The 20,507-nt window shown below is 38.0% G+C and overlaps 1 protein-coding gene across 1 annotated transcript in view; it reads left to right on the forward strand.

Moving 5' to 3' along the window:
* Positions 1 to 20,507, forward strand: part of LOC106882029 (leukotriene A-4 hydrolase) — an 86,594-nt gene that overhangs the window by 45,135 nt on the left and 20,952 nt on the right. Inside the window, exons 3-7 of the mRNA XM_089349904.1 lie at positions 10,587 to 10,698; positions 12,871 to 12,939; positions 14,754 to 14,911; positions 17,836 to 17,908; positions 18,918 to 19,058. Of these exons, the coding sequence (XP_089206030.1) occupies positions 10,587 to 10,698; positions 12,871 to 12,939; positions 14,754 to 14,911; positions 17,836 to 17,908; positions 18,918 to 19,058 (553 nt within the window). The remainder of the gene's footprint in view (positions 1 to 10,586; positions 10,699 to 12,870; positions 12,940 to 14,753; positions 14,912 to 17,835; positions 17,909 to 18,917; positions 19,059 to 20,507) is intronic.

Raw genomic sequence — 20,507 nt, forward strand, 5'->3', positions numbered from 1 at the left:
TAAGGGACAAGGCTCTTGATAGGGACAGCCATGGATGGATTTAATATTTAGTCTTAAAATGCTTGACTTCCTTTCTCTTCTGTAACTTCTTCATTTCCCCTTCCTATTTTCATCCATTTATTTTTCTCCACCCATCAGTTACTTCCTTACCTTTAAATTCTTCAACAACCTTCACTCTCTGCATCGTGTGTGTGTGTGTATATATATATATAAATGTATGTATGTATATATATAATAGCTTTCTTGGTGACTAATCGTCTTGCAGTAGTAAATTCGCTGTAACTTACCAGTAGCAATTTCCTGTTGGTTAGCTCTGGTGTAGATTCCATTACTGGCAACAACAGCAGTAATGATGATAATAATAATAATAATAATAATAATAATAATATGGCCAACAACAACACTAATAATGATTTCTAATTTTGGCACAAGGCCACAAATTTGAAGAGAAAGATGTATAACCATCAGAATCAATACCGTACTCAAACAACAAAAACAATAATACTGCAGGTATGATGATGTGGTTAAGAAGTTCAGTTTGGAATCAAGTAGTTCTTTGATTCTATCTTATTGTTTGGTACTCTGTTTCAATTGCTTTCTGGCCGATCAAAGCTTTATAAGTAAAATTTGGCAGGTGGAAACTATATAGAAGCTTGTTGTATATATATTGTTTATCTATTCATTCATTTTACATCCATTTTTCTCAGCTAGTTTCTATATATTAGAACGAGAAGATTAGGTACAGCTGTTTGGATGCTAATGATTCGGCACAGCTGATTCGACATTTGACCAGTTCTGGTGGTAGTACTTTTTGGTGCTGAAGGCAAACACACACGCGCGCACGCACGCACACACGCACACACACACACACACATACACATAGAAACGTACACGCACTAAGCATTTTGTCTGATACTGTACTGATTCTGCCAGTTTGCCACTTTAATAATAATAATTGTTTTTAATATAGGCACAAGGCCTGCAATTTGGGTGGGAGAGAGATTTCAGCTAAATGAACTCCACTACTTGAATGTTACTTTATTTTATTGACCTTAGAGTAGTGGTTCTCAACTAGGGTCCATATAAGATTTTGGGTGGGGTCCATGCAACAAAGCAGTAAATTGGGGATCCACAATACTATTTTAAGGGCCCCTGAAAAAAATTTGTTTTAGATGTTTATATTGGTATACATTGCAAGAAACAGCTAGGTTGCTTTCTTTAACATTTTACATTGTTCAACCTACACAAGTAAATGTGTGATAAATATCGAATGGCTATGGGGATCCACCAGAATAAAATAGTAATCAAAACGGGTCTATAGATGAAAAATGGTTGAGAATCCCTGCCCTAGAGGAATGAAAGACATAATTGACCTCAATAGTGTTCGAACTTAGAACACAAAGAACCAAAGTAATTACTGCAAATATGTTGTCCAATTTTAATCCTTTAGCATTCAGATAATTTTGTCAAATTTACTACTTATTAATTCAAATTGTTTTGAATTAATTGTGCATTAATTGAGATAATGCACAATTAATTTCAATGATGCGATTGCTTATTTTTAGAATGATATTGCAAGGTTGGTGTGACTGTTTTGAGCGTAAAACAGGTTGACTATTTGGGCTGGATATGGCTGGTTTAAATGCTACAGGGTTAATGATTCTGTCACTCCAGATAATAAACAGAAAGGCCATGAAATTGTACAGTTTGAGTTGACTCTAACTCATAACAAATACTTCCAGGTTTAATACATTCTCAGGGCCTTTAGGTGTCTTTCTTGAAGTCCACTCTGATGCAAACATTCAGCTCATAGATGCTGTCTGAGTATAACTTCCAACTTAAAAACAATTTTACCAGCTTGCCAAATAATAGTAATAAATTCTAATGGACATTAAATGATGATGACGATGTGTAATACAAGACTACAGATTTTTGGGGGGGAAAAACACTGTCAAAATAAATCACCCCAATCCATGACTGGTACATCCTATTTTGATTCAGTTTTTCTTGATCTCCATCTGTTTCTTTATTCCTGCCAACTACTGCCATCCAAAATTGAAGTGACTATACGAGATTGGTCGATCTGCCTAATAACCCTCAAATTAGAAATAGCAGCCAAATAACCCTCAAATTATGCCTTTCCATCATTTAAAAACATACAGAAGCTAAAAAATAAACTGAGATATATTAGATGCTGCGGTGGTAGATAACACTGTAAGAATAAAAGATAGCATGATAACAGCTGGAATATTTTTGATCACAGATATATGCTGGATCAGGGTGACCTGGGGCTAGAACAATGAGAATAACTGTCAGCCGCCATCACTTTTGTTAACCAGCACAGCTGTAGAGCAAAATACCAGGGAGATAGGAAAACATCTATTCAGTTTGTTAAACGTATCTCCTCTAACAATACTTAAATATCCAGCCTAAATGTTCACAAACTATCCCGCCCATTCCTGCATGTTTGTGTGTGTGTGTGTGTGTGTTAGTCAATAAATATATGATGCCAACTATTTATTAGTTTAGATCAGGGAAAGCAAAAAGGATGGGTGAGGGAAAATCTGTGGCCTTGAAACTGTATATGAGATATTTGAGGGTTGTACGAGCTGCAAAATGCTGTTATTTGTCTGAATTTTTTTTTTTTCCATACTTATTTTAGTGATAATAACATTTAATAATTCCTTATTCATTTAATAATTAGTTGTTATTAATAAATTATACATGTAATTGATGACAAACAAGTAATGAATAATAAAATGTTAAATAATTAATAATTAATTTGATAAAACTTATAATGGTTCTCTTTATTTTCTAAATGGGTATACATACTTGTTAAGGAATATAATAACATGCATTTTTAAAAATATATTTTTCCAATCTATTTATTTCTTCTTCATCATCATCATCATCATCATCATTATCATTAATAGGGTGGTGAGCTGGCAGAACCGTTAGCACATTGGACAAAATACTTAGCGGTATTTTGTCCATTGCTACATTCTGAGTTTTGAAAATTTGCTTGATGTCGCTAGAAATAAGTTGTTTTTTTTTTCTGTTGATTTCTCCATGGAAACAAAGAATAACTATCAAGTTAGTTTGCAAAGTAGTGCAAAATTTGTAAAATTAAAATTATCTGATCTTTTGTTTCAAGTTGCCATCATTGAATGATCAGCCCTATTGATTTTAGAGAGTTTATAACAGCTTAAAATAGTGAAGTAGTTACAATCAGGACTCAGTCAAGTTACAGGTTTGATATTGTTGGAGTTCCCCACCCCCATGACATGGCATTCACTGAAGCATAAAACAAATTGTTAAAATTGAAGATGTCCAGGGAATAGAAGCAACTCTTGTGTGAAGTGACGTTGTTATTATTATTGTTATTATTATTATTATTATTATTATTATTATTATTTTTATTATTAAACTCTAAGTTAGCCACGATACTACAAATCTGTAATCAATGCTGTAAAGCGAAGAGAGATCGTAGTCGTGGCCAGTGCTGGTATCATGTAAATGGCACCCATGCCGGTGGCACGTAAAATGCACCTTTTGAGCATTAAGCCTCTTGATGACTGATGCTGGTGGCACATGAAAGCACCTTTCAAGTTTGGGCCTCACGGAGGCAATGACAAATGACCGAAACCTTTGGCATTGCTGTGCTTGAGAAGAAAACCCCATCAAGTCAAGTAAAATCATAGTCATGCAAATGGCACCTGAGCCGGTGGCACATAAAATCACCCATTATACTCTCAGAGTGGTTGGTGTTAGGAAGGGCATCCAGTTGTAGAAACCATGCCAAATCAGACTGGTACTTATTTCCCTGAAAGAATGAAAGGCAAAGTTGACCTTGGCTGAATTTGAACTCGAAATGTAAAGATGGACAAAAATGCTGCTAAACATTTTGCCTGGTGTGCTAACGGTTCTGCCAGCTCGCCACTTTACTTTCTTACTCTTTTACTTGTTTCAGTCATTTGACTGCGGCCATGCTGGAGCACTGCCTTTAGTTGAGCAAATTGATCCCAGGACTTATTCTTTGTAAGCCTAGTACTTATTCTATCGGTCTCTTTTGCCGAACTGCTAACTTACGGGGACGTAAACACACCACAATCGGTTGTCAAGCGATGTTGGGGGGACAAACATATACACACTTAGCGGTTCGGCAAAAGAGACTGATAGAATAAGTACTAGGCTTACAAAGAATAAGCTCTGGGGTCGATTTGCTCGACTAAAGGCGGTGCTCCAGCATGGCCACAGTCAAATGACTGAAACAAGTAAAAGAGTATATATTTCTGTTATCTGTGCATTTGTTGTAATATGAGCTCATCTGTTGGGGTCTGCTGTCTCCATATGTGTCCTTATATATATCAATGTTTTGGGTCTTACTGCATGTGTGCTTGTGTGCGTATGAATGTTGATATTTTGTCTCTTTATGTGATGTGTGTTGAATTGTATGTTCCTGTCTGTGTGTATGTTTTGTATTTGTAGCTACCACTTTCTCTTTCCCCCTTATTTGTATGAGGTCTCTCTGTCTCCCACCATCTTCCTCTTCCCCTAAGTGTGTGTGTGTGTGTGTGTTCCCATTTTGTTAGATGTTTGTAAAGAGAAAAATATTTTAAATACTTTATAATTAGATGTATTAATAACTGATGCTGACTGAAAGACAGGACAGAAGCAACAACAACAACAAGAATAATAATAATTTCTTAAATGTGCTACTTCATTATTTGAAGTAGTTTAGACTATGTTAATTGTCAATATTAACCTCATTCTAGAAACGTCCAATCCTCTCTCATCATGAACACTTGTTATCCAAGGAGTCAATATAGGACACCTTTTACGTGGTTGCCTGACCAGCTAGAAATAGCTGCTAAATCCCACTCAGATCACACCATGTTGTTGGGAATGAAGAAAGAATACTTTAAATATTGTAGTCCTACATAGCCATAGCTAAAAAAAATAACATGGTCAGGATTGAATTGATTTCAGACGTAGTTCTTGATTGATTGACCTGGGGTTAAACAGTAGCAGCCATTAGATATTGTTGAGTCTCTACATGGTCCCTCACTTACTAGAAATGGTGCTTAAATTTTCCTCAAATTATACCTTACCATGCAAAAAAAAAGGAAAGGATGCTTCAGATAATGTAGTCACACATACTCTTAAAAAGGGAGGTTGGTCACAGTTGGAATGCTGTTGATCATAGGTCTGCTTGAGGTTAAGTGGTAACAGGGATTTCTTAAATGCTATTGAGATATTATGCATATATATAACTACTACAAAATCTTTGGAAAGCAGTGGATCAGTCAGAAAGTAATGCAATTTTTACCTTCTGATTCACCTTCATATGTGTGTGTGTATGTGTATTCATACACACACACACACATACACACGCACACATACTTTATCTGTAAAGTTATATAAATGTTCAAGCTGATTAAGAAAAATATATATACCCTTATGTGAATTTACTGGTTTATTACCTACTAATTATTTTGAATATTAATTTTAATACTCAAAAATAGGTAATTAAATAAACCGAAGTTTATATTTATTTAAGAAAAATAGGAAAATAGAAATAAATCAATTGATAATTATATCTATAATTACAAAAATAGGCATAATCCCTGACAGCTGTTTCGATTCAGACTTTAAAGGTTTTAATTAAAATAATTAAATCATTATCAAGTAGAATCTCGTCGGAGGTAGAAAAAAAGATATACCATTATATTTTTATGTGTTAAGTGTACAGAACATTTCAGCTGTCAGGGATTATATGTCTATATTTGTAATTAATAAATATAATTATTAATTGATTTATCTCTATTTTCTTAATTTTCTTATATATATATAAATATTTAAAAAAATGCATCTTACCCTATCTTCAGTATTTGAGTACTTTTTTTCCCACCTTGTTTTGTCTTTATGTGCTTACTCCTGTATCGCTCCCATGCCGGTGGCACATAAAAAGCACCATTTGAGTGCGGTCGTTTCTAGCTTCACTTTACTGGCACTTGTGCCAGTGGCACATGAACAAAATATTAGACTGGCTCTTGTGCAGGTGGCACATAAAAAACACCATTTGAGCGTGGCCGTTGCCAGTACCGCCAGACGGGCCCACATGCCGGTGGCACATAAAAAGCACCCACTACACTCTCGGAGTGGTTGGCGTTAGGAAGGGCATCCAGCTGTAGAAACTCTGCCAGATCAGGTTGGAGCCTGGTGTAGCCATCCGCTTTGCTAGTCGCCAGTCAAATTGTCCAACCCATGCTAGCATGGAAAGCGGACGTTAAATGATGATGATGATGATATATGACAAAGTTTTACACAGTTCATCCCTGTCAGTTTCCCTCTCAAGGTGTGTGTGTATGCAATACTTGGTCAGCTTCAAGCTATAGCAGACAGTTGCGGCAAGATGTCTTGTGGCTGCAAAGCAATCCAAAACCATCAGATTGCAGACTGGAATTCTTAGCCATGCCTATGCCTCACACAGTGATATGAATGTAGCAAGTTTGATTTCCAAATATGAAATCTAATGAAATAAGGTTAATTGCTTTGAAAATTATAATCTTATTTACTGCAGCTCATCTCATACATTTAAACACTTAATAACATTTAATTATAAGCAACTGGGCATTTTGCTGAAGATCCAGCAGAGTATGCTGAGGATGCTCTTTAATTTCATTATATGAGTTTCACTAACAAGTGCGTAGAACGAAGTAATGACACACACACACAAACACTCTCACTTTCTCTCTCTCACACACACACACTCAGAAATATATTGTTGTTTGCCTGTCCATTTAATGTTGGCTTTGAAAAATGAACATTAAAACACCAATGAGGAGGAGGAGAAGGAGGTTGACAACAATGCCATAGATGTCATCAGTGGTGGTGGTGGTGGTGGTGATGACAGGTAGGGTGCAGAATCCATAATTGTCTATGCAGGAATATTTGTTGTTTGATTGGATTTCTGCTTAGGAGAGCATTCTTCGTGTGCTTTTAACCTGTGACTTAAATGCATATGATATTGTTATAACGTATGCAACTAGTTGCCAGTACCGCCAGACTGGCCCTTGTGCTGGTGGCACGGAAAAAGCACCCACTACGCTTTCAGAGTGGTCTGTGTTAGGAAGGGCATCCAGCTGTAGAAACTCTGCCAGATCAGATTGGAGTCTGGTGTAGCCATCTGGTTCACCAGTCCCCAGTCAAATCGTCCAACCCATGCTAGCATGGAAAGTGGACATTAAATGATGATGATATATATATATATATATATATATATATATTTGTGTGTGTGTGTGTGTATATGTATATGGTGGAGCGTTTTTATGTATATCTTTCTTTTATATAAACACCAGAGAGGAAATTGATAAGCTGATAGTTTCAAAAGAAAAATCTCTTTTGTGATATTTGTTCCAGTTTTGCTGCCCAGGCAATTCCTTGTTCTGACCATCTCAAATGCAGTGAACCAATGATTGGTTAGTTGGAAACCTGTAACCAACAACAGCAACAACAATACTTGTCACAGTATCTTATTTGCATCTTGGCACAAAATGCTTAGGGGCATTTCTTCATGTCCTGGGTTCAAATTTTGCCAAGGTTGATTTTACTTTTCGTCATTATGGGATTGATAAAAGTAACAGTTGAGCAAGGAGATCAGTGTAATTGTCTAGCCCCGCCCTTAAAAATTTCAGGCCTTGTGCCCAGGAATGGGCGGGATAGTTTGTGAACATTTAGGCTGGATATTTAAGTATTGTTAGAGGAGATACGTTTAACAAACTGAATAGATGTTTTCCTATCTCCCTGGTATTTTGCTCTACAGCTGTGCTGGTTAACAAAAGTGATGGCGGCTGACAGTTATTCTCATTGTTCTAGCCCCAGGTCACCCTGATCCAGCATATATCTGTGATCAAACATTTTGTAGTAGAAAGTAAAAAAAAATCTTGTACAAGAAGCAGACATTTGTGACATGTAATTGTAATGGTCTGAAGTTTCAGATTCAAAGAATATTCCAAAGTGTTATGTGCTTCAATTTGACATATCTGCTGACAGCTGGAATGTAGTCTTTCAGCTGACAGGGACATTTAGAGGAGATTCATAGGAGAAGCAAATTGTATCCCTTTTGTAAACTGCCAGGCCTCACGGACAGGCAGGTGAAATTAAGCAGTGATATGTTTTTGTTGACCCTCCAAGCAAATAATAGCATTTAAATTTGATAATATCATTAATGCTATTATGATTTTTCTGTACCATTAACCTCTTGTTTAATACTCTTTTACTTGTTTCAGTCATTTGACTGCGGCCATGCTGGAGCACCGCCTTTAGTCGAGCAAATCGACCGCAGGACTTATTCTTTGTAAGCCTAGTACTTATTCTGTCGGTCTCTTTTGCCGATCCACTAAGTCACGGGGACGTAAACACACCAGCATCAGTTGTCAAGCGATGTTGGAGGGACAAACACAGACACACAAACATATACATATACATATATATATATATATATATATATATATATATATATATATATATGTGACACCTATTCGGTAGCCATGATAAAACTCCAAATAAGTGTCACATATTTTTACAGATAAATTCCTCTATTTACATAATATCGAGGTCTCTTTCTTTTGTTGTCCTTTCTATTAATATATATATATATATATATATATATTTATATAAATAAGGATAAGATCCATATTTAAAATATTGATCTTATCAAGTGGTCAGCATGGGAATAAAAACCATCAAAGGTAATAATTATTTAAAATTATAATACAGGGTATCAAGAGATACCACCACGCTGAAAAAATAGCAGTCAAATCCTGACTCTAAAACCACAATAAATGTCCGCATGGCACGATTAGCGAAGACGAAGACCAAATGAACCAGTAAAAATAAGATAATTCCAAATCCTGGATTTCTGGCTTTGCATAAATAATAATGCTCTGCCTTCATCAGTGGAATATACTCCAGTACATAAATACAAATACATGTATATAAACAGTATACTTACATATACGGACGCATATATACATATATATGCACGTATGCACACGACTAGCTTAAATAGCCCGCCTAAACAACCTTTCGTGCGATTTATTGTGGTTTTAGAGTCAGGATTTGACTGCTATTTTTTCAGCGTGGTGGTATCTCTTGATACCCTGTATTATAATTTTAAATAATTTATATATATATATATATAACAGGCTTTTTTTAGTTTCCATCTACCAAATCCACTCAAGGCTTTGGTCGGCCTGAGGCTATAGTAGAAGACACTTGCCCAAGGTACCACACAGTGGGAACTGAACCCGGAACCATGTGGTTGGTAAGCAAGCTACTTACCACACATCCACTCCTATGCCTAACGATAAAAAAATGTTGTGATATTTACATTTACATTATATTTAGTTTGGTTGCTCTCTGACTAATGTGTATATAGTCTCAGTATAAATTCAGTCATGTAACCCCTGTACTTAAATCTGAGTGTGACACTCTTGTCTCCTTGACCCCTGATGCAGTTACAATCCAGTCTAGTACTTCACACACATCCAAGAATAATAAAAGATGCCTGATGCTGATCTGAGATCAAATTGAAGGAAACTTGATATGGCTATTAATAGTCTGAATATTATAGACATAAGTCACATGATAATGATCAAAGGTCACACTGATCAAAAATGTGGTGTTGAAGTTAGTAATCCAAATATTTAAGACATGTGGCACTTGACAATAATCAGAGATCAAACTGATCAAAATATGGTGTAATGGTTCATCATCATCATCATTTAACGTCCGCATTCCATGCTAGCATGGGTTGGGTGATTTGACTGAGGACTGGTGAACCAGAAGGCTACACCAGGCTCCAATCTGATTTGGCAGAGTTTCTACAGCTGGATGCCCTTCCTAATGCCAACCACTCAGAGTGTAGTGGGTACTTTTACGTGCCACTGGCACGAGGGCCAGTCAGGCGGTACTGGTAACGGCCACACTCAAAAAGGTGCGTTTTACGTGCCACCACACGGGAGCTAGTTCAGCGGCACTGGCATCGACCTCGCTCGAATGATTTTCTAACGTGCCCGATTACGGGCCACTAGCACGGAAGCCAGACAGCTGCTCTGGCAATGAACACGCTTGACAGTGCTGTTAGTGCTCCACTGGCGCTGCTATACATAAAAGCCAAACCCCCTTCGAACCACACCCTAATGTGTTAAAAAGGGAAGGACACATTGCATGATGTAATCTGAGATACACTGTATCTGAAAAGGAAAAACAAATCGTGATTTGGTCACAGTTGTAATGCCTGTCAAGGCCAACCTAGGGCCAAAAAGCAACAACAACAACAACAGCAACAATGACACTAAGTTATCAACTGTAAATATCAAGTTAGTAAGCTTTCTAGTTAGCAATTTCAAGAATGCCTGCAAATAAATTACTTATCTCATTTGTGTGTGTGTGTATGAAGAAATTAGTTACATTTCAGGCAAACAATTTATTTATCAGATTTGTGTATGTTTAAAGAAATGAGTTGGCTTATTTTACAACCTTATCTGTAATTATTGTGTTTCTATATCTGCTGTTTTCAGACTCACTATTGGTATAGAATATGAAACCAGTCCTGAATCATCAGCCTTGTTTTGGTTATCACCACTTCAAACTGCTGGGAAGCAGCATCCGTATTTATACAGCCAATGCGAGGTAATTTCACTTAACCCTTTTGTTACCATATTTCTGCTGAAATACATTGCCTTTGTTATTTAGGAAAACAACTTTATTCATAATTGAGCTGGTGTTTAGAACATAGATTAACATGACATTTTGATGGGAATTTTTTAGTTTATATCACTTTAAAGCAAGAGATTTGGATCATAGAACAAAGGGTGGCTTCGAGTCTGTTGGTATCAAAAGGGTTAATATATTCATGCAGTTTTGTCCTTATTTTTCACAGATTTATGTAAATAAAACTACTTCCCCCCACCTCTCTGTTAGGAGGCGCAAGCACTTACACATACATGGTACACACATGACGAATACTTCTGCCTACCAAATTCAGTCACAATGCTTTGATCGGTCCGAGGCTATGACAGAAGGTGCCCAAGGTGCCATGCAGTGGGACTGAACACAAAACCATCTGGCTGGGAAGCAAGCTTCTTAACTACACAGCTTTGCCTGTACCTACAAAAAAGAATATTAATAGATAGTGGTAGCAAGTACTGTAGACCAGTGGTTCCCAAACTATGAGTCACGACCCACTAATGGGTCGTGAACGGAATCCTAGTGGGTCGCAAAAAGTTATAATATTACGCATTAGCTTTGATTAACTGCTGTCTATCGAGATAGTTCAAGACTCATGTTTTCAATATCAGACTGGTTGTTTTATCAAGCAGTAGGCTTTTTTAATTCTATTATTGAGCGTAGCAAGAAACAGGCTCATCCTTCTCACAGGCCGCAATGAAAATGTAATCTGAAATAAATTTGTTTCTTTCATTAATGTTTTTTACCCAGTAGAGTTAAGTGGGTCACCATAAACTGGTGTCATAAATAGTGGGTCGCATCTCTAAAAAGTTTGGGAACCACTGCTGTAGACTAGAATGTACATTTCTATAAGTACATCATCATCATCATCTTCCTTTAATGTCTGTTTTCCATAATGGCATGAATTGGACAGTTTGACAAGAGCTGAGATGCTGCACCAGGTCCCATTCTGATTTCACTTGGTTTCTACAGCTGGATGCCTTTCCTATCACCAACCACTTTACATTGTGTGCTTGGTGCTTTTAAAATGTCATGGACACGAGCACTTCTATGCGGCACCGGCACAAGTGCTTATTATATGGCACTGACATGGAACTCTTGCAGACTAAACCTCTTCACCAGGGGATGCAGCATTGGCTGTAAGATCTCTACAGGTTGTGTAGTGTTGAAGGGATGTATCATAATCGAGACATAAGGTAGGGATGTACGGTTAAGAAGTACACTCAGCAACCATATGCTTCAGGATTTGGTCCCTCAGCACTATACTTTGGGCATCATCATCATCATCAGCGTTTAACGTCCGCTTTCCATGCTAGCATGGGTTGGACGATTTGACTGAGGACTGGTGTAACCAGATGGCTACACCAGGCTCCAATCTGATTTGGCAGAGTTTCTACAGCTGGATGCCCTTCCTAATGCCAACCACTCAGAGAGTGTAGTGGGTGCTTTTATGTGTCACCCGCACAAAGGCCAGTCAGGCGGTACTGGCAACGGCCATGCTCAAAATGGTGCATTTCATGTGCCACCCGCACAAGAGCCTGTCCAGGGTTACTGGCAACGATCTCGCTTGAAAGTCCTTACACATGCCGCAGGCGACACTGGGCACAGGTGCCATCCCGATTTCGCTTTCGCTTGTCCCAATAAGTCTTCGCAAGCTGAGTTTCGTGTCCGATGAAGGAGACGACGTTGGCATGGGTGCCAGTCGCCACCTTGTTAATGGAATTTGGCAAACATATTTTGTAGAAGCCTATTGAGCGAGACAGACTGAGACACCAGATTATCTAAGGAAGGAATAGATGGAAAATGAAAGCTCTCTCAGCCAAACATAGGTTCAAAGAAGTTGTGAATGATTTGAATCACATAAAGAAGGAAGACATAAAAGTCTTTCGGAGGTTCTGTTATGTAATTTGTTGTCAGCTGCAGACCAGATTTGTGGATGACTCTAGGCCATAGTAGCGGAATGGTATGGTAGCTAGTCATAAAAGTTAAAAGACATTCTTGGAAAGAATGGAAATAATTGAGAGCAAGAAACAATATCATGTTGGTAGAAGAGTAGCTACAGTAAATAATTATCCAAATCATAAACTTGTTTCCTTTGATATCTTTACCATTTAGCCAATTCATGCCCGGAGTCTTGTACCCTGTCAGGATTCACCTGGAGTTAAGTTTCCTTATACAGCAAAGGTAAGTAGCAATTAATTTTTCTCATCATCATCATCATTTAATATCCGCTTTCCATGCTGGCATGGGTTGGACAGTTTGATATGGAGCTGGCTAGCAGGGAGCTGCCCAGAGGCATGGTTTCTATGGCTGGATGCCCTTTCTAATGCCAACCACTTAACAGTGTGCAGGATGCTTTTTACGTGCAACCAGCATGGGTGCATTAGCACAGCACCGGCATGGGTGCATTAATGCAGCACTGGCACCTGAAAGGACACACCTGTATATGTGGAAGACGGTGGTTTTACTCAGCTTGACATGTCTTATCAAGTAGAAAGCCTAAGAGCATAGAACTGACCATTGTTTCTCTGCAGAACAAAACGCTTAGCATTTCTTCTGGCTTTGCATTCTGAGTTCAAATGCCATTGAAATTGATTTTGTCTTTTATTCTTTGGTAGGGGTCATTAAAACAGGTACCAGTTAAATACTAGGGTTAATGTAGTCAACTACCCACCCCCAAACCAACCCAACCCAAAAGAAAAATTTCAGGCCTTGTGCCTACAGTAGAGCAATAAAAGAATTATATCCTGCAATGAAGACACATTTGTCCATTCCCAGTCAAAACCAAACTCGTCATTGTCCCCCACTGTGACATCATAGCAAAATCCACACCTGGACTCAAATTACATTCATTCATTCATCCATCGCAAATAGATGCAGGTTCTTTTAATCTTAATTCCCTTTTAATCCTTTCATTCAAACACGTGTCGAAATCGACAGCAGTGACCATCATTATACCATTACTATTATCTGGTTGATGTGGAGGCACAATAGCCCAGTGGTTAGGGCAGTGGACTCGCGGTCATAGGATCACAGTTTCGATTCCCAGACCGGGCGTTGTGAGTGTTTATTGAGCGAAAACACCTAAAGTTCCACAAGGCTCCGGCAGGGGATGGTGGCGAACCCTGCTGTACTCTTTCACCACAACTTTCTCTCACTCTTACTTCCTGTTTCTGTTGTGCCTGTAATTCAAAGGGTCAGCCTTGTCACACTGTGTCACGCTGAATATCCCTGTGAACTACGTTAGGGGTACACGTGTCTGTGGTGTGCTCAGCCACTTGCACTTTAATTTCACGGGCAGGCTGTTCCGTTGATTGAATCAACTGGAACCCTCGACGTCGTAAGCGACGGAGTGCCAACAACACATATCTGGTTGATGGAAACTGAAAGAAGACTGGTGTGTGTGGTGGTGGTGGGGGGGTTGTGTATCCCTGACTTGACAGTGCATGGTATTTGCAAATAAGTGCCACCATCACACAAACATTGTCTTGTTTCCAATCTTCCATGAAAACATGTCCAGTCATTGAGAAATATCAGCTTGTTTTGACGCAGGTGAGGGTTGATGAGAAGAAGGGCATCCAGCTGCCGAAAATCTGTCTCAACAGATTCTGTCTTAAGCCATGCAAACAGGGAAAAGTGGCTGTTAAAATGGTGGTAGTAGCAGTGGTGGTGGTTGTTAAGGACTTTGGATTAGTAGAATTGTTAGCACATTGGACTAAATGTCTTGGGTGACTAGAGAAAATAGAACAAGTGTGTCAGCCAGAGGTGGTATGAAAGCAACAAGTTCTGAGAAGCAGAGGCCATTTTAGTAGTTGTGGTGGTGGTAGTGGAAAAATCAAACTGAAGAAGCAGCATGTTTGTAGATCAGAAGAGAAGGAATGTGTTGTTGTTGTCTCGTTGCTTTTGTTATTTTGATTGTGATTTAGGATATTTGACTCATGACCGAAAAAATCTTAAATGCCATTCCAATATTTTATTTGATGTTTTCTTCTCTGTAGGTGACAGTTTTCAAGGAATTTGTGGTCTTGATGAGTGCACTTCAACAGAGTTCCAATGTATGTCGATCAAATTCTTCAAAGATGGAATTCTTCTTCAAACAGCCAGTGCCAATACCAAGTTATTTGATTGCTGTTGTTGTTGGAGACTTGGCCAGTCGGTAAATAATTTTCTTTTGGGTGTAGCTATGTGGTAAGAAATTTGCTTCACAACCACATAGTTCTGGGTTCAGTCCCACAATGTGACACCTTGGACAAGTGTCTTCTGTTATAATCTCGGGCTGACCAAAGCCTTGTGAGTGGATTTGGTTGACAGAAACTGAAAGAGGCCTGTCGTATACAAGGGGTGTGAAAAGTTCCTGGTTTTAAGGGTATCACAAAAGGCCTGGTTGGAGGCTCAACCTTCTGAGTTCTTTTACAGGACTTAGAAAAACTGAAGGACTGCTGCAATACTTATTGTATCTGAGAAGGGAATATTTTAAATAAAATCATAATCAACTGATCCTCCTGTGTTTTTTTTTTACCCAAAACCAGGAACTTTTCAGCACCCCCTCGCATGTGTGTGTTTGTGTTTGTCCCCCCTACACACACACACTATTTGACAACTGGTGTTGGTGTGTTTACATTCCTGTTACACACACACACACACACTGGGCTCCTTTCAGTTTCTGTCACCAAACCCATTCACGAAGTTTTGGTCAGCTTGGCGCTATAGTAGAAGACACTTGCCCAAGGTACCACACATCTTAAAATGTTCAAAGGAAGATTTTAATTTTACTATAAACATGTTTAGGCAGAATATTTTGAATGAAATAACTAGGGGTGGTCTCAGACAAGTTAGTAAATACCAAAAGGTTTGAAATGAATAAAGAAAATTTATTGTTTGCGATATCAGTAAAATTTTAATCTGGATTTAGTAAATACTCATAGACAAAATTCATATCTAGAAGCACTGGAGGGAGCCTTATCAAAGCAGAGATTAAGACTTATTGAAGAAGTATTAGCGTTATCGTTGAAGATTAGGGCTTATCGGTAAATGGGAGGTTAAAGGTATGTAACTTGTGAAAGTATTATATGTCATTATCATCATCATCATTTAGTGCACACTTTTCTGTGTTTGTATGGGTCAGAAGGATATTTTCTATGGCAGATGCCTTTCCTGTTGCCAACACTTACCTGCTTCCTAGCAAGATGATATTTCTCCATGGCCAAATATGTTTTCCTCAGAATACTGGAAACAGAACTTGTTTGTATGAGATGCTTGTTTACAATCATGGACTTCTTCCAGTTTCTATCAACCAAATCTACTCACAAGGCTTTGGTTGGCCTGAGGCTATAGTGAAAAAAACTTGACCAAGGTATTGCACTATAAGACTGAACTCAAAGCTGCACAGTTGCAAAACAAGCTTCTCAACCACATACTATGCTGCCTCTATGTAATTGACTAATATTAATTTGTTCTGTCACTGCATGCTTATTTTTAGTTATCTTTGTTATGGTCTATCTGGGAAATGTGTTATTAATATGTATCTAATTGTCTTTCATCATCATCTTCATCATCATTTAGCTTCTGTATTCCATGTTGGCCTGGGTAGGATGATTTAATAGGATCCGACAAGTCAAAGGACTATGTTTAGCTCCATTGTCTGTTCCAGCATGGTTTTTGTGACTGGATTCTCTTCCTAAAGCCAACCATTGTACAGTGTGTATTGGAAGCTTTTTTGTATCTCTGGCACTAGTGAGATTACAAAGTAGTTCCCAAGACAAAACTCATTAACTGAGGTGATTTATGCCAGATGTTGAGAAGCCAGAATATGATAGAGTGACAGGAATAAGTATCATGGTGTATAATTACATAATTATTTGTAGTTAACTTTTTGATGCTCCATGTATTAAATATGCTAATAATATGCTAATAATATGCTAATAACTACCTGTGAAGCTGTCTATGTATCTGTCTACTATTTCAACTTAGCTTTTTAATGTTCTATTTTTTTTTGAATATGCTAATAACTAAAGGTTAATGTATCATTTGACAGGTAATGTTGGGAATGAATGTTTTACCATTGTGGGTAATATGTAATGTTAGTTTATATCGGAACAATGATTATAATTTTTTTTTTTTTTCAAATTTCATAGTCATTATACAAAATGAATACTAGTTTTAAAAAGATAAATATGTATTAAATTAATTTTGAATTAAAACACATCACCCTGTTATGTGTTTGCAATAAATATATTATCAGTAACAATAATACTGTTTAACTATGAATCATCATCGTCGTTGAATGTCCGCTTTCCATGCTAGCATCGGTTGGACGATTTGACTGAAGACTGGTAAACAAGATGGCTGCACCAGGCTCCAGTCTGATCTGGCAGAGTTTCTACAGCTGGATGCCCTTCCTAACGCCAACCACTCTGGTATCATTAGTTGTTCATTGCCAATGGTGGCAAAAACGTTCTTCACATTACTTGTCATATGACAGGCAATACAAGTGTAAAGTAACCAAAGGAGACAAATATAATAAGGTCAGTTGTCTCCCTTAGAGGAATGGACAAACAGAGAGATGGATACTGACTGCTAGTTATATGAATAGATAACGTGTGTTCCATCAATTTATGTTCATTCTCTCATGCTAGCATAGGTTAGACAAATACGTACATAGACTTTGTTTTTCATCCAAATGCTATTGTAGTTACTAACTCTTATCTGTTTTTCAAGTAATGAACTGCTCTATCCCACTCATCTTTGAAAGTGCAGAGCTAGGGGATAATTTATTGATGAATAATGTGAACATAATATCTCTGGTGCTGGAGATGAACCTCCTCCTCCCCTTCCTTCTTCCCCTAAAAAACCAGCTGTTCAGACCTAAAAAGGGATGGCTTCATTGGCATATAAAAAAAAAACACCTAGGACAAGTCAAAGTTTACATCATGAGGGTGGCTTTCAATTTCCTCAAGACTTGAGGGGCCAATGAATAAAGGTAGTACATAATTTAGTGTGTTCAATCTTATTAGATTGTAGCAATTTTGTGTTTATATATAATTCCATACTTTTTTTTTTTTAATATTTCTTTTTAACCAGTAACATTGGACCCCGTAGCAAAGTATGGTCAGAGAGGGAATTTCTTGACAAAGCAGCTTTTGAGTTCTCTGAGGTGAAGTATATATTTATATATATATATGTATAATATTCAGAATTATTGTCTTGCATTTTGTTCATTTTCTGTTGCTGTTGTTTAAGCCCAGGTCAGCCCAGGTTGAACGAACTTGTTAGGACCAAAGGCATTCCAGGCATGATCCAAGTGTTTTTTTTAGGGGTCTCTCTGTCTCTCTCACACACACACACACTACTACTACTACTACTACTACTACAACCACCACCACTACTACTACCACTACTACTACTACTACTACTACTACAAACACTACTACTACTACAACCACCACCACTACTACTACCACTACCACTGCCACTACTACTACTACAAACACCACCACCACCACCACTACTACTACTACTACTACAACCACTACCACTACTACTACTACTACTATTACTACTACTAATGCTATGTGTATATACTTCTTGATTTTGTCCTTGCCAGAATGTGATAGGTAAGACTTATGAAAGCTGTATTCTAAGGCCAGGAATAGCCGAGTATGTCCTGATTATTCTTGAATACTGAGCAATTCTTCATTCTTGAACCGTTGTATTGGCACTCTTCAGTTCTTGAATACTTATGTTATTACTGTATTTTCTAATTAGTGTTGCACTCATTAGTAATGTTACTTCCTTTGTTCAGTGGTTATTATTGTGTTAGAAATATTCTTTTCAATTTCTCATTTGTATGTGTGAGGAGTGTGTGTACATGTTTGGACGTGAGTGTTTGTGTGTGTTTTTATACAGGCCTATGTGTGTATGTTTTCTACTTGAATTTTAATGTTTGTGTGTTTGTACACATGCTTGTTTGTGTGTTTGTACGCAGGCTTGTGTGTGTTTGTGTTTGTACACAAGTCTGTGTGCATATGTATTTTGGGCTTGAATTTTACTATGTGTTGGTGTGTATCTGCATATTTTTGGTTGTGTGTGTGTGTGAGAGAGATGAGAAGTATGATGCCAAATTTTTTATAATTTTCTTTTCTTTTTCTGCCTTCCCCCATTAGACTGAAGAGATGCTGAAAGTTGCTGAGAGCCTGATGGGACCATATGTATGGGGTCAATATGATCTTGTTGTGCTACCACCATCTTTTCCTTATGGTGGCATGGAGAATCCTTGCCTCACATTCGTTACCCCAACACTCTTGGTAAGCTTTGTATTTTATTACATTTACCTTTATTGTTCATTTAGTCCCATGTCAGCCCTCATCTTACTGACCCATGACCAAAGGAGTTTCAGCTGTGATATCCTTGTATCATAATCATCATCACTACCACCACCACCATTCATCATTGATCTTCCTTTTCTTCTATCCTAACATGGGTTGTGCAGTTTGACAGGATCTGACATATTGACAGACTACGTCATACTCCATTGTCTTATTTGGCATGGTTTCATTGGTTGGGTGCTCTTACTAATGTCATTGACTTCGTAGAAAGTACTGGACTCTTTTTTTTTTGGTGTTTTCATGGCATCAGCACTAGTGAGGTTACCATGTTACTCACAAAACTAAGATCCCCTTCATGGGGCTACTGTTTAGAAGGAGGCAGCTTTTTGCTACTCAGAGAAATGCTAGAATGTGAAGGAAGGGGCTGGAACAAGTTTCTTGCTGTAGGGGAGATACATGGCTGCTTACATTACATAAGGTGTGGGTGAGATTGGAAAGAGATAAAGACGGTAGTGACGAGGAATCAGAGTGTGCCCGGGGTGGAGTACAGTGGGGGTTGAAGAACAAAAAGAGTGGGTGGATAGAAGGCTGCGAGCCGGCAGAGACGTTAGCACGCCGGGTGAAATGCTTAGTCTTTACTTTCTGAGTTCAAATTCCGCTGAGGTCGACTATGCTTTTCATCCTTTCGGGGTCGATAAATTAAGTACCATCCCTCCCGCAAAATTTCTGGCCTTGTGCCTTGAGTAGAAAAGGATAGAATCTGCAATGTTGTATGGAGAGAATGGAGAATAGATAGAGATGGAATAGGAGTATGAATATACTGAATGAAGAACAAGGGTTGAGGTAGCAGCGGGGTGGGGTTCAGTGATAAATATCTGGGAGTACATTATCCAAAGTCTCCCTTCTTTTAAGATAAGTGGTGGTGGTGGTGGGGGAAGTAGTTCTTAAGCTGACTAGGTATCTGCCTCTCAAAATATTTGTGAAATTTTTCTAACCCACCTTCTCTCATCTTTCATCTTTATTCTTGAGAAAACAAACAATTTTACATTTATATCATTCTTCATTTTTTTTGCTATGGGGTTGGACAAGTTTATAAAGTTTAAAGCACATTCTAATTTTATTAGGCATGGTAATTCATCCATCACCCTGTCATTCATCACAGCTACATCTTGAGATAACATTACTGTAGGGTGTGATTTAAAAGATATTTGGCTGCAGTTTCTAGCAAGAAAAGAGGAAAGTGACTGTGTAGCAGTTTGCCTCATTACCTTACATTATACACTTTACTCTTTTACTTGTTTCAGTCATCTGATTGTGGCCATGCTGGAGCACTGCCTTTAGTCAAGCAAATTGACCCCAGGACTTATTCTTTGTAAGCCTAGTACTTATTCTATTGGTCTCTTGCCGAACTGCTAAGTGACAGGGACA

This window comes from Octopus bimaculoides, chromosome 3 (assembly GCF_046866305.1).
Source record: "Octopus bimaculoides isolate indiv1 chromosome 3, ASM4686630v1, whole genome shotgun sequence".
NCBI classification, from domain to species: domain Eukaryota; kingdom Metazoa; phylum Mollusca; class Cephalopoda; order Octopoda; family Octopodidae; genus Octopus; species Octopus bimaculoides.